Source organism: Prinia subflava, chromosome 11 (genome assembly GCF_021018805.1).
Source record: "Prinia subflava isolate CZ2003 ecotype Zambia chromosome 11, Cam_Psub_1.2, whole genome shotgun sequence".
NCBI lineage: Eukaryota > Metazoa > Chordata > Aves > Passeriformes > Cisticolidae > Prinia > Prinia subflava.
The window spans coordinates 17,084,887-17,096,261 of NC_086257.1; the positions used below are offsets into that span (position 1 = coordinate 17,084,887).

Here is an 11,375-nt window from a genome sequence, read left to right on the forward strand (position 1 = left end):
TTGGGGCTGCAGCTGGGCTGAATTGAACTTGGTGGAGTGTGTCCCAGCCCCCTGTAAGTCAGGCTCCTGTGCCCCAGCCATGCTTAAAAGAATCTTGGTCATCTTTCTTTGTGCACACCTGAAAAAAATCTCAAAAGCCATTTCTCCTTTTAACTTGGCTTTTGGTGTCGAGGGCCAATGTGGGTGCTGTGCAGGGTAGCTGAGGAAACCAACGACTGCTGAGCAGCTGAATCTGGCCCTTGGCTCAGCCCCTCTGCCTTCAGTCTGTGAGCAGGTGAAGGTGTCCAAGCAGTCATTCCCCATGGGTGGATGAAAAAATTCAAACCCAACCTGCAGTGTCTTGACTGTGGCTTAAAAGCAAAAACTCTGTTTTTAAAAGAGAGAGGAACAGAGTTCCAGATCCTCCCGCAGCCTCTTTCCCTGGGCGACAGGACAAGCAGGGGCTGAGCGGGCATTGGGCCCGTCCCGACCGTTCCCGGTGCCGCTGTCCCGGCACGTGGCACCGCGATCCCCACTCCTAGCCCCGTAATGCGCAGGCGCAGTCGGGCCTGGACTACATCTCCCGGCGGCCCCCGCGCCATGGCGGCCGCCCGCCTCCTTCCCGGCAGCGCCGGCCGTCCCTTCCGGCCTCGAGCGGCGGCGGCGGCTCCGCGGGGCGGGCTCGCCCCGCCATGGCGTCCTGCGCCGACATCCTCCGCTCCGAGTTCCCCGACTTGGACGGCGAGCTCTTCGCTTACGTGACGGGTGAGCGGCTCCCGCCTGCCCGCTGTAGCTCGGCCTCCCGCGACGCCGCATGTCGCGACACCTCCGCGATGTGGCGACAGGCGGCAGCCCCCGAATCGCGACAGGCGGCCGGGGAGGGATGGGGTGGGGGGACCGTGAGGGTGCCACCTGTCGCGACAGCGGCGGGGTGTGCAGCGCCGGCGCCGTGTGCCCGCAGGGATCCTGCACGGCAGCGGGGCGGACTTCGAGTCTGTGGAGGAGCTGGAGGAGGCGGTGGGCGAACTGCTGCGGGAGGTGTCGCAGGACACCAAGGACGACGGCGCCATCAGGGAGATCTGCCAGCGCCTCTTCAACACCCTGCAGCTGTAAGGGCACCCGGCGTCCCCTCGCACCCCCTCACCCCACTCACGCACCTCACCCTCCTCCTCCTCTCCGCAGGGATGAGGGTCAAGCCCAGCGCTGCAGCCAGGTGTTGCTGGATGCCCCGATCCAGCTTTCCCAGATCACTGATGGATATGGTGAGTGATGCCCGCGGCTCACGTCCTGCCGTCGCGGTCCTGGGGCTCGGGAGGGCTCGGGGCGTTGGGTGTGCTCATCTGACCTTGGGGACGGAGCGCTCAGGCTCGCCCTCACAGGCACACGTGTGTTTCTCGCTCTGCTGCTGAGCTGTGGGCAGCAGTGCCCACGGGGTAGGCTGGCGTGGAGGTGGAGAGATGCCCTTTGGTCCCCTCATCCTGTCGGGAGAGGGATCAGTCATGTCTGGGCATGAGTGGTCATTAAGGCAGGGCTTTGAGGAGTTTCCCTGCCACACGTGCTCACCAAGCCCAACCCCACTGCCTCCTTGCAGGCGACGCCAGTGCGGATCTGCTGCCAGGGCTGTTGCTGAAGAGAGGCCAGACCTCGGTAAGTGAGGGCTGTGCCCTTCCTTGTGGGAGCAGCTGACACGTCTGGCCGAAGGTGCCCTGCCCTGCCCTGCTCCAGTCCAGGTTGCCCTTGGAGAGCAGCCAAGGCAGGCAGCATCCTGGTTAGAAGTATAGCTGCAGGGAGTGCTGCTCCTCCTTGTCAGGCTCTCTGTCCTTTGAAAAACTCTTGACCTTGGTCTGGTGAAGAGGCTCCACATGAGTTAGTAGCTTATTAATCTGATGAGATCTATTTTGCTATAGTTTCTTAGTGAACTCTGCTGTAGGACCTTTGCCTCCTGCAGCAAGGCCATTGATTGTGAAAACACAATATCCCTGGATGACATCTTGAATATTCACTGAGGGGTGAAGGCCTGGGTAATGGCAGGAGGGGGTTGTTACAGGTGGGAAGTTAGTGGAGAGCCACGGCAGGGATGTTGTAAACCCAGCTCTAGAGCCGGCTGTAGATTGCTGTGGTTTGGGAAATAAGATCAAGAGCAGAGAAGTCTGGAAGTAGTTCCACTCCATGACCTGAAGAACTTGGGACATCTGTACTGATGGAATGTGTAGCTGCTCAGGAACAGCCTGGCTTGCTGTCTGTGTTGGATGTATCAAGGTTGGAGCATGGGTGAGGTGCAGTTGTACATCCACAAAGCAAGGATGGCAGTAGCTGTACAGTGTGGGCAGTGTCTTTGCCAGGCCACTCACAGAGCTCCCTTTCCATAGGTTAATGTGTCGAGGATGAGACCTAACACAATTCCCACGTCTTAAGCAAATACTGGCAGCTCTGGCTGGGGCTGGCACCAGAGTTGTTGCGGCTGGATTCACATTCCAGCTCTTGTGTCTGCAACTCAAAAAAGGATCTTCAGAAAAATTGGAGACGATTCAGAGACGGCCTCAGGAGGCCTGTCAGACTTTGGAGGACTTGTCTTACTAGGAGATTCAGAAAGCTGGGTATAGTTTACAGAGTGACTCTGTCTGTAGGTGTGGGGTCACAGCTGTAGTAACAAGACACTCTTCAGTCTGGCATGCAGGTCTGTAACGTGCTCTGGTGCTTGCAGAGTTGCCTAGAAGTATCTAGGAGTATCCTTGGTCAGCCACAAATATTTGACTCTATGCAGGAATAAACTGGAGTGGGCTGAAAGCCTGGCCAAGACCAGAAGCCAGGTTAAAACACTTGGCGCCTTCTTGCCTTCAGGGTTAATTAAATGCTTTTTGTCTCTGATCCATGGCTCAAGAAGAGTTTGTTACAAACTGGCTAACATTTAATGTGTTGGGAAGGGAAACCCCTCATGGTGCACTTCAGGGGTGGGTACAGAGTATACCAGAAGAGGCACTGGGATGGCAGGTTGCTGCTGTTGAAGTGACTTGGCTGATCCAGGTCCCTGGAACTATAGAAACTGACTGTATGATAGGGTCAGCCAAAACCTCTGCCTTGCTGAGGCAAAACTTGTGTATGAGCTGTTGATTTAGGACTTCATTCCTGAGGTAGTTTTCTGGCCTGATTAGCCTCCTCAAAATATACTTGAATCTGTCCCAGTTTCCCCGTCCTTCCTCTCTCCCTTTCTTCAAGGCTTGAGAAGTTGATTGATCTTTTTTCTCCAAGAGCTGGGCTTTTGGGGGTTTTGCTGAAGATACTCTCTTCTTCAAACTCTGTTCTGTGTCCCAGATGGTGAATGCCAAGAAACTGGAGAAGGCGGAAGCCAGGCTGAAAGCCAAGCAGGACAAGAGGCTGGAGCGGGATTCCCTGAAGTCATCTGGCCCTGTGTGAGCATGCAGGCCACTTTGAACATCCCTGTTCTGTTGAGCAGATCTGGCTGGGGCCTGGCTGTACCAGAGCTCTCCTGTTGAGCTCTCTCTCTATGTTTTGCCTGTCCACAGAGTCCTTGAGGAGGCGTCTGCCAGCCAAGCTTCCAGCAAGAAGGAGACTCGCATGGAGTCGTCGGGCAAGAACAAGTCGTACGACGTGCGCATCGAGAACTTCGACGTGTCCTTCGGTGAGCGGTGAGTGCGCCGGGGACGCGGGACAGACCCTGCTGGGGTTTGGACCATGGGGGACTGAGACTGGAGTAGAGAGCAGCTGAGAAATTACAGAGGGTGTGGCAAAGATCAGGAAGCAAGGTGGGCACTGACCCTGTTGGCTTTGGGCAGGAGAAGCCTGTGATTTTAGCTGGGCTACAGCACAGCCTGAAATACACCGGGGGCACATGGCTGTTGGTTATCTCCTCTTCATGGGACAGTCTGACCAGGGACCTGCCTGTTCCCTTGCTTCAGTGTTCTGCTGACAGGAGCAGACCTGAACCTGGCTTTTGGACGGCGCTACGGGCTGGTGGGCAGGAACGGGCTGGGGAAGACCACGCTGCTGAAGATGATCGCCAGCCAGAGCCTGCGCATCCCCTCACACATCAGTATCCTGCACGTGGAGCAGGAGGTGGCAGGGGATGAGACACCAGCACTGCAGAGTGTGCTGGAGTGTGACACCACTCGTGAGAGCCTGCTGCGGGAGGAGAGGGACCTGACAGCCAAGATCAGTGCTGGCAGGTGAGGTGATCCCCTGGATTTCCAGCCCTTCTGTGGCCTCTTGACCACGAGGTGTAATTCTGAGGTCTCTCCCTTCCAAAGAAAGGCTCTGGCAGGAGTGGGCTGTATCTTGCCCACCTTAGTCCTGCCTGGGGAGATCAGCCTCCCCCAGCTTTCAAACCCTGACTTGGTGAGTCCCACACCCTCCTCCTTTTTCTGCCCCAGGGGAGAAGGGACAGAAGGTGCCAGACTATCGGAGATCTACGCTAAGCTGGAGGAGATTGAGGCAGACAAGGCCCCAGCAAGGTGAGACAGCCCTGTGTGCACCACTGTGGGTTGGCATGGCCAGGGCTGAGCAGTGGTTTGGGGTATGGAAGGGTGATGCTGTGGCCCTGGGATCCAGCATGTGGGGATGGGGTTTTCCTTGCTGTTCTCGTCTCTTCTCTGTCACAGCTCTGCTGCTTTAGGAATAGTTGAGCTTTCTGCTGAAGCTGGAGGGACTTTTTTTCGCCCCAAATGGCTTACATTGCTGCTGCTGCTGCTCTCCAGCCTTCCTAGATTCCTGGTGCCTGGGGAGCATTTTTGGGATGGTAGTGGTGGTTTGACTCTCTTCCTGGCCAAGGAGATGAAAACTCCTTACAAATCTCCTGGGACTTCATGTGGGTGCTGTGCTCTACTGGGCTGCATTTCCTAGTGCTTCTCTTGGGTGTGCAGGGAAGTTTTCCTGTACCAGAATGGCTTTAAAACATGTAGCAAAGTTCCCTTGGTGGTTGTGGGTCTGAGACCCTGGACTGTGCTCTGCTGTTGGATGCTGTAGCTGGATTCCAGTTCTCTCCACTTTTCCCCAGGGCGTCTGTCATTCTTGCTGGGCTGGGCTTTAATGCAAAGATGCAACAACAGACAACCAAGTAAGTTTCCAAACTCTGGGCACTGAGGCAGTGATGGGGCTGGGAAGATGTTCCAGTTGAGCCCCCAGGCACTCCTGTGGCTGTAAGGAAGAACAAGGGTCTATTCTTGCCTATCCAGTGTGGTCTCCTGCCCTGGGGGTGTCTATGGTTTCCTGCCACCTTCCTTCTGGACTGCAGATTTTGTGCTGTGCCTGAAGTCTCTGCTGGGACAAGTTGCCTCTGGGTGACAGCAGAGCCAAAAGAGCCATGGGGGAGCAGGGATCCTGCAGGCAGGCAAGCACAGAGTGGTTCTTTGCTGAACAGTAACCCCTCTCTGCATCTTCCCTCCTCAGAGAGTTTTCTGGAGGCTGGAGAATGAGACTGGCCTTAGCCAGAGCCCTGTTTGCCAGGTTGGTGTCCAGGCCTTCATGCTGTGGTGTTAAGCCTCCTTTTCCTCTGTGCTGCGAGGTGCAGGGCTGCTGCCTGGGGGTCCTCTCAGCCCAGGCTCTGGGGGTGGGGGATGTTGGAGGCACTGCAGCTTTGTGTGTGTGGTGAGACACTGCACTGACCCTGTGCTCCTTCTGCTTCTGATACCACGTCTTGTTTTCCCCAGGCCAGATCTCCTTCTGCTGGATGGTAAGTTGATACTGTGAGTCCCCCTCTTGACACTGCTGTGCCTGCCTGTGCCCTTCCTGGGGTTAGGAACATGCCATGGCCTTTATGTGCCTGCTCAAAATAGCCCTGTGTGACAGGCTGGCCTGGCAGCGCGGTTGGCACGGGGAAATCTGCCTGGGCAGCAGCTCTCACTGTGCTCAGCAGAGCCTGAGCTCCAGCCAGGTAGTCTGCATGTCATCCTGCCCCAAGTTTTGTTCCTTTTCCCTTGCCAGTCCCTGGAATGCACTCTGGCTGCCAGTCTGTGTTGGGGGAAGTCCCTTCACTGCAGAGCATGCCCAGGTTGGGCAGGGAATCCGGGTGAGATGCTGCTGTGAGGCACCAGAGTCTGGGTATCAGTGTGGAGTGGGGGAAGCATCCCTGCCCCTGTGCACACACCACATCACACCCTACACACGAGTCCCCTGAGCTGGGCGGGGAAGGTCTCCGTGCAGGCTCTTTCCTCCCCAATGCAGAGCACTAGGCTTTCCTATGGGAAAAAAATACAATCCAGCCACCCTCTTCCCTCCTGACCTGAGTGCCTTTTCCCCTTCCCTCAGAGCCAACGAACATGCTGGATGTGAGGGCAATTTTGTGGCTGGAGAGCTACCTACAGGTAGGGGGGTGGCAGAAGGCCTTGATACAGAGAAAGGGGGAGGGAGGGAGAAGTCCTCACTGCCCTGGGCGGTGGGACCAGCCCTGTGCTCTGGCTTGAGGGTGCTCAGGCCTCCCTCTCACTGTCTCCTGCAGACCTGGCAGTCGACCATCCTCGTGGTGTCCCACGACAGGAACTTCCTGAATGCGGTGGCCACGGACATCATCCACCTGCACTCGCAGCGGCTGGACATGTACCGTGGGGACTTCGAGAACTTCATGAAGACCAAGGAGGAGCGGCTGAAGAACCAGCAGCGGGAGTATGAAGCCCAGCAGCAGTACCGTGAGCACATCCAGGTACTGGGAGAAACCAGTGGAGCTGGGGCATTCTTCTCCCAGCCCTGTCCCTTTCTCTCTGCCTCGGTGGTTGTGTTGCTGTAAGTTTGGCAGTGGAGCAGGGTGGCTGGTGCTGAAGGGGACTTGGGGCTCTCTGATGCTTTTCTCTCTTGCAGGTTTTCATTGACCGCTTTCGCTACAACGCCAACCGGGCGTCCCAGGTCCAGAGCAAGCTGAAGCTCTTGGAGAAGCTGTGAGTGTCTGTCCTGCTCCTCTCTGGAGGTGGGAAAGGGGCAGTGCTCATGGGAAGAAATTGAGGTTCACAGGGTATCTAGCAGATACAGTAGTGGTTTGGGCTTTTTAAGTGTCCATCTCTGGTCCAGAGGCTTTGGTTAGGATGAGGTGTCACAGAGCTAAAGACTCTACCTGGGCTTCTGATGTGGGAGCAGATCCGGAGTGCAGAGCACCTTGGTTATGTGTCTCTTCTTATTGCAGGCCAGTGCTGAAGCCTGTGGACAAGGAATCTGAGGTGATCATCAAGTGAGTGTCCCTTGAGCCATTGTTTGGAGGGCACCTGGCTTCATTTCTGACATGAGCTTCTCCAGGGTCCTGTCCCAGCTGGGACAACCAATCCTTCATGTGGGCCAGTTTTACTCTGACAGGGAGACCAGACAGGTCCCCTTGTTCAGGCTGGGTTCCCTCTTGGAGCCAAGGCTGCAGGTCTTTGTTGCCTTCTCATGACAGTCCTTCCCTGAGGCCCTGCATGGTAGGGAGCCCTTCTTGTCACCTGGGGGTTACAGAGGTTGTTCTGGGCACTTGGAAGTCTCTGAAGTTCCTGGCCATCTCTCACCTCTTCCTGTCTTCTCAGGTTCCCCGATGGCTTTGAGAAGTTCTCCCCCCCAGTCCTGCAGCTGGATGAAGTAGACTTCTATTATGAGCCAAGTCACTACATCTTTCATTCCCTGTCTGTCTCTGCTGACCTGGAGTCCCGCATCTGTGTGGTACGTGGGACTGCGGAATAATGGAGGCTGCGAGGGACCTTGGGAGGACCCTGCTCAAAGCAGGGATTGCTCTGATTATAGGTCAGGTTGCTCAGGTCCTTGTCCAGTTAAATGCTGGATGTTTTCCAGGGAGGGCTATTTCTTCATTCTGCTGGGTCCAATCACAGCATTTGATCATCCTCATTTTGAGGAACACTGGAACATTTTTCCTAGTACCATTTAGAATTTGTGATTTCACCCTTTCACTGGGTACTTTGGAGAAGAGACTGGATCCATATACGACTCCTGTTAGATGACAGCAGCATTTAGTGGGGGTCCTGCTACATTGAATGGGGCAGCAGACACTGTGCTTGCAGATGAGGCTGGGACTGGGTAATCCTTAGGCTTGAGGGTTGGAGAGGGAACATCTGGCATTGCTGCCAGTGCTGTTGTCAGTGATAGAAATGCAGCTTCCTGGTAGTACCTTTTATATTCTGTCCTGCTCCCCCTCATCATCTGCAAGAACTGAAATTCCCTGATCACTGCCCCCCTTTCTGAAGTGCCTTCATGGATTTCACATTCTCCAATGCTGCTGCTGCTTCTCTAGGTCGGCGAAAACGGAGCTGGCAAGTCAACCATGCTAAAGATCTTAATGGGGGAGCTGGCACCAGTCAGAGGGGTCAGACATGCTCACAGGTACCTGGCTGGGAGGGATGGTGCAGCTGGGGGGCTCCTGGGCTGTGCTTTGGAGCAGTGGCTGCTTGAGCAATGGGGATGGGTCCAGCACACCCACACATGTACCCCCTTATGGCACAGCAGCTGTGAATGCTGTGGTTGTAGCATACCAGCTCCCAATCCCTCTTCTCTCATTCTGCAGAAACCTAAAGATTGGTTATTTCAGCCAGCACCACGTGGATCAACTAGACTTGAATATCAGTGCTGTAGAGTTACTGGCAAGAAAGTTCCCAGGTGAGTTCTTGTGGATCCTAGAGGTCTCCTTTGCTGTGCATGGAGGAGCATTGATTTGTCCATGGTCTGGGCAGAAGGCTCTGTCCCATCAGTGCTTAAGGGTCACTGCCAACACAAGGATGACTCCCCTTGTCCAGCCAAGTTCAGGTCATCAGCCCTGAGAAGTGGGGTAATTGGTATTCTGCAGATCTCAGGCTGGTGCCAAGTTTTGGGGGCAGATGAGCTGCTTTCCTGCTCATAGAATGAGCACTGGATCCCCCTTTCCCAGTTGCCAAAACCTCTGGTTCCCTTCTCCATTACTGGACACAGTGACAGGGACTTGGGAGTAGCATCACTTGGTGTCAGTCACCGGCCCTGCAGCCCCTGTGCTGATTGTGTCAGTCAGGTTTTCCTTGCAAACGCCCTGCATGGGAGAGAACTGCCTGGAAGTGCTGCTGAGCTGCTGTTTGCTGGTCTGGCAGAGGCTGCCCAGCTGTGGCCCTGTGTCACACCAGGTGTGCCACAGCTGTGTTGTGACCTGATCCTGCAGGGAAGACGGAGGAGGAGTACCGGCATCAGCTGGGGAGCTACGGCATCTCCGGAGAGCTGGCAGTGCGGCCCGTGGCCAGCCTGTCTGGGGGCCAGAAGAGCCGTGTGGCCTTTGCACAGATGACAATGCCCCGGTAATGTTCTCCCAAATTCTGCTCATTTTTGCGTGGCTTCATCCCTGGAGCTTGCTTCACCAGGAGGAAGGCAGGCATCCAGGGACTTTCAGCTCCACAGAGCTCCAAGGCCCCACAGAGGCCTTGTCCTTGGAGGTTTTTATGGAGAGGGAGGTGTCACCCTGGGGAGACTGTGTGGGAAGAGGCAGGCGGTTTTCTCCCACTGCTTTGGGCTCACAGGGATAAGAGGTGTCCCTGGGACTGGGCAGCGCCAATCCTGGGGCTAGGAACATGCCAGTGGCTGTGGCTCTAAGCAGCTAAAGCAGCAGTCAGGGTGCAGACCCAGTCTGAGCCTGTTTCATCCTCAGAGCTGCTTTCTCTTCTAGTCCAAACTTCTACATCCTGGATGAGCCAACAAATCACCTGGACATGGAGACCATTGAGGCACTGGCAAAGGCGCTGAATAAGTTCCGGGTAAGGTTCTCCCAGCAACATCTCTTGTTTTTCTAACGCCTCCTGCAGCCTCCAGCTCAAGTTACTTGGTGTCTCAGCCAGAGGTGGATGGTGGAATACCAGCAGTAACTTCAAGTCTAGGACAGAATTTGGGAAATGAGTCACATTTCTGCCTTAGCCATCCATCCTGGTGGTTTATTTACTTGATGGCTTTGGCTAGGAGTGGCTGAGAGAGGCAGAGCAGCCCAGGGAGCACCTTGTCCAATCCTCACCTACACTCTGACTTCTCACGTGCTGTGTGCAGCTCTCAGCCCTGCCTTGGGGCTGCTCAGATCTTCCTTTGGCTTATTTTATGTCTGATCTCCAAAGACTCAGCCTCCAGATACCACTGTGATCAACCTGAATCTCACTGGTTGTTGCTCAGTTTGGTGCAGTTTTTCTGTGACAGAAAAGCTTAACTGATGCTGCTCAGGGCCTTACCTAGACACCTTTCCATTGTTACTGACTTTGTGTGGATTCTCCAGCTTTGGAGACCTGGAGAGCAGTAACAAAGCTTGCACTTGCCTTCTGAGAGTGGAGATGGAATGTGTTACTACTGCAGATAAGTGCAGTAGCACCTCCACAGGTGATCTGTCTGTCCCCCTGAAGGGAGGAAAGGCTGGGATGAGCTCCCTGCCAGTAAAATACTGTTAAGTTTTCCCTGGAGCAGATGGAAACCTGCAAAGTGCTGGGCACAGGCTGGACAGAGGCACAAGATCTCCATGCCAGTCCTGAGCCCTGGGTTGTGCCCCACTAAGTTCCTAATTTTCCCCCTTGTATGTTGACAGGGTGGTGTAATCCTGGTGTCCCATGACGAGCGCTTCATCCGCCTGGTGTGCCAGGAGCTGTGGGTGTGTGAGAACGGCACCGTGACACGCATCGAGGGTGGCTTTGACCAGTACAGGGACATCCTGAAGGAGCAGTTCCGGAAGGAGGGTTTCCTATAAGGGAGGTGGGAGCCAGACTGCGCCAGGGGCTGGAGGGCAAAGCTCAGCCACCTTGGCATCCATCCCAACCGTGCCTGGCAGAGCGCCGAGGACGCTGCTGCCCACATGGACCGTCAGCCATGCCATCAAACTGCCACCTGAACTGCTCTCCCCTCCCGGGGCCGGGTGGAAGGACAGCGTGGGAGCAGGAGCCCGGTGTGCGTGGCCAGGGGCTCTGTCACTGGCCGGGGCTGTGCCTGGCACTGGGCACTCTTAGAAAGCTGTGCCTGGAGCTGCTGCTGTGCCGAGAGGAGGGACGGCAGAGCATCCTGACCCTCGGTTTAACTCCGTGCTCTGCAGGGCAGAAGAGCTGTTCTCTGTGTTTCTTCACTTCACCCTCTGCCTTTTTCTTTGTTTTTTTTGTTTAACTGCCTGAGCACTAGTCTGGCTCCATCACATGCCACTGTCCTCCCTGCTGCCTTGGAGGGAAACGAGGCGTTTGCTGCTAAAAGTGACCCCCGCCTCTTCCCCAGCCCCGATGCTGGGGCTTGCTTACGTCTGTAGTGCCGAGGGAGCCAGAGCCCGGTTCCCCTGGGCGGGCTCCCTGCTCCTGTCCCTGTGCTGCTGCCGGTACCGCCTGGCTGCCTGCCTTGCCTTTGAACCGGCCCGGGGCTGGGCTGCCCTGGGGTGGGCTGCCCAGTATCCCTCCCTGCCCACCCACACAGAGGTTGTGGTGTAAATAAACCCAGGACGCAGA

The 11,375-nt window shown here is 55.9% G+C and overlaps 1 protein-coding gene across 2 annotated transcripts; it reads left to right on the forward strand.

Annotated features, from left to right (window-relative positions):
• Positions 1-590: 590 nt before the first annotated feature.
• Positions 591-11,375, forward strand: ABCF3 (ATP binding cassette subfamily F member 3). Of its 2 annotated transcripts, XM_063407915.1 has the most exons (21): positions 591-744; positions 941-1,088; positions 1,162-1,241; positions 1,571-1,626; positions 3,292-3,389; positions 3,504-3,626; positions 3,897-4,163; positions 4,368-4,448; positions 4,991-5,050; positions 5,383-5,439; positions 5,643-5,665; positions 6,241-6,296; positions 6,431-6,631; positions 6,787-6,863; positions 7,106-7,150; positions 7,479-7,611; positions 8,198-8,286; positions 8,468-8,559; positions 9,089-9,221; positions 9,587-9,674; positions 10,481-11,375. In XM_063407915.1, exons 1-21 carry the CDS (start codon positions 672-674, stop codon positions 10,637-10,639), a joined length of 2,139 nt encoding a protein of 712 aa, XP_063263985.1. In that variant the 5' UTR covers positions 591-671; the 3' UTR covers positions 10,640-11,375. The 2 variants fall into 2 exon arrangements, with proteins under 2 accessions (XP_063263985.1, XP_063263986.1); XM_063407916.1 differs by lacking the exon at positions 4,991-5,050.

Bases quoted from the DNA above. Each gene is read 5' to 3' on its own strand.
- ABCF3 (XM_063407915.1), top strand. From the start codon at position 672: ATGGCGTCCTGCGCCGACATCCTCCGCTCCGAGTTCCCCGACTTGGAC. The intron at 4,449-4,990 runs GTGAGACAGCCC...ACTTTTCCCCAG, and splicing joins GCAGACAAGGCCCCAGCAAG to GGCGTCTGTCATTCTTGCTG. The intron at 5,440-5,642 runs GTTGGTGTCCAG...TGTTTTCCCCAG, and splicing joins GCCAGAGCCCTGTTTGCCAG to GCCAGATCTCCTTCTGCTGG.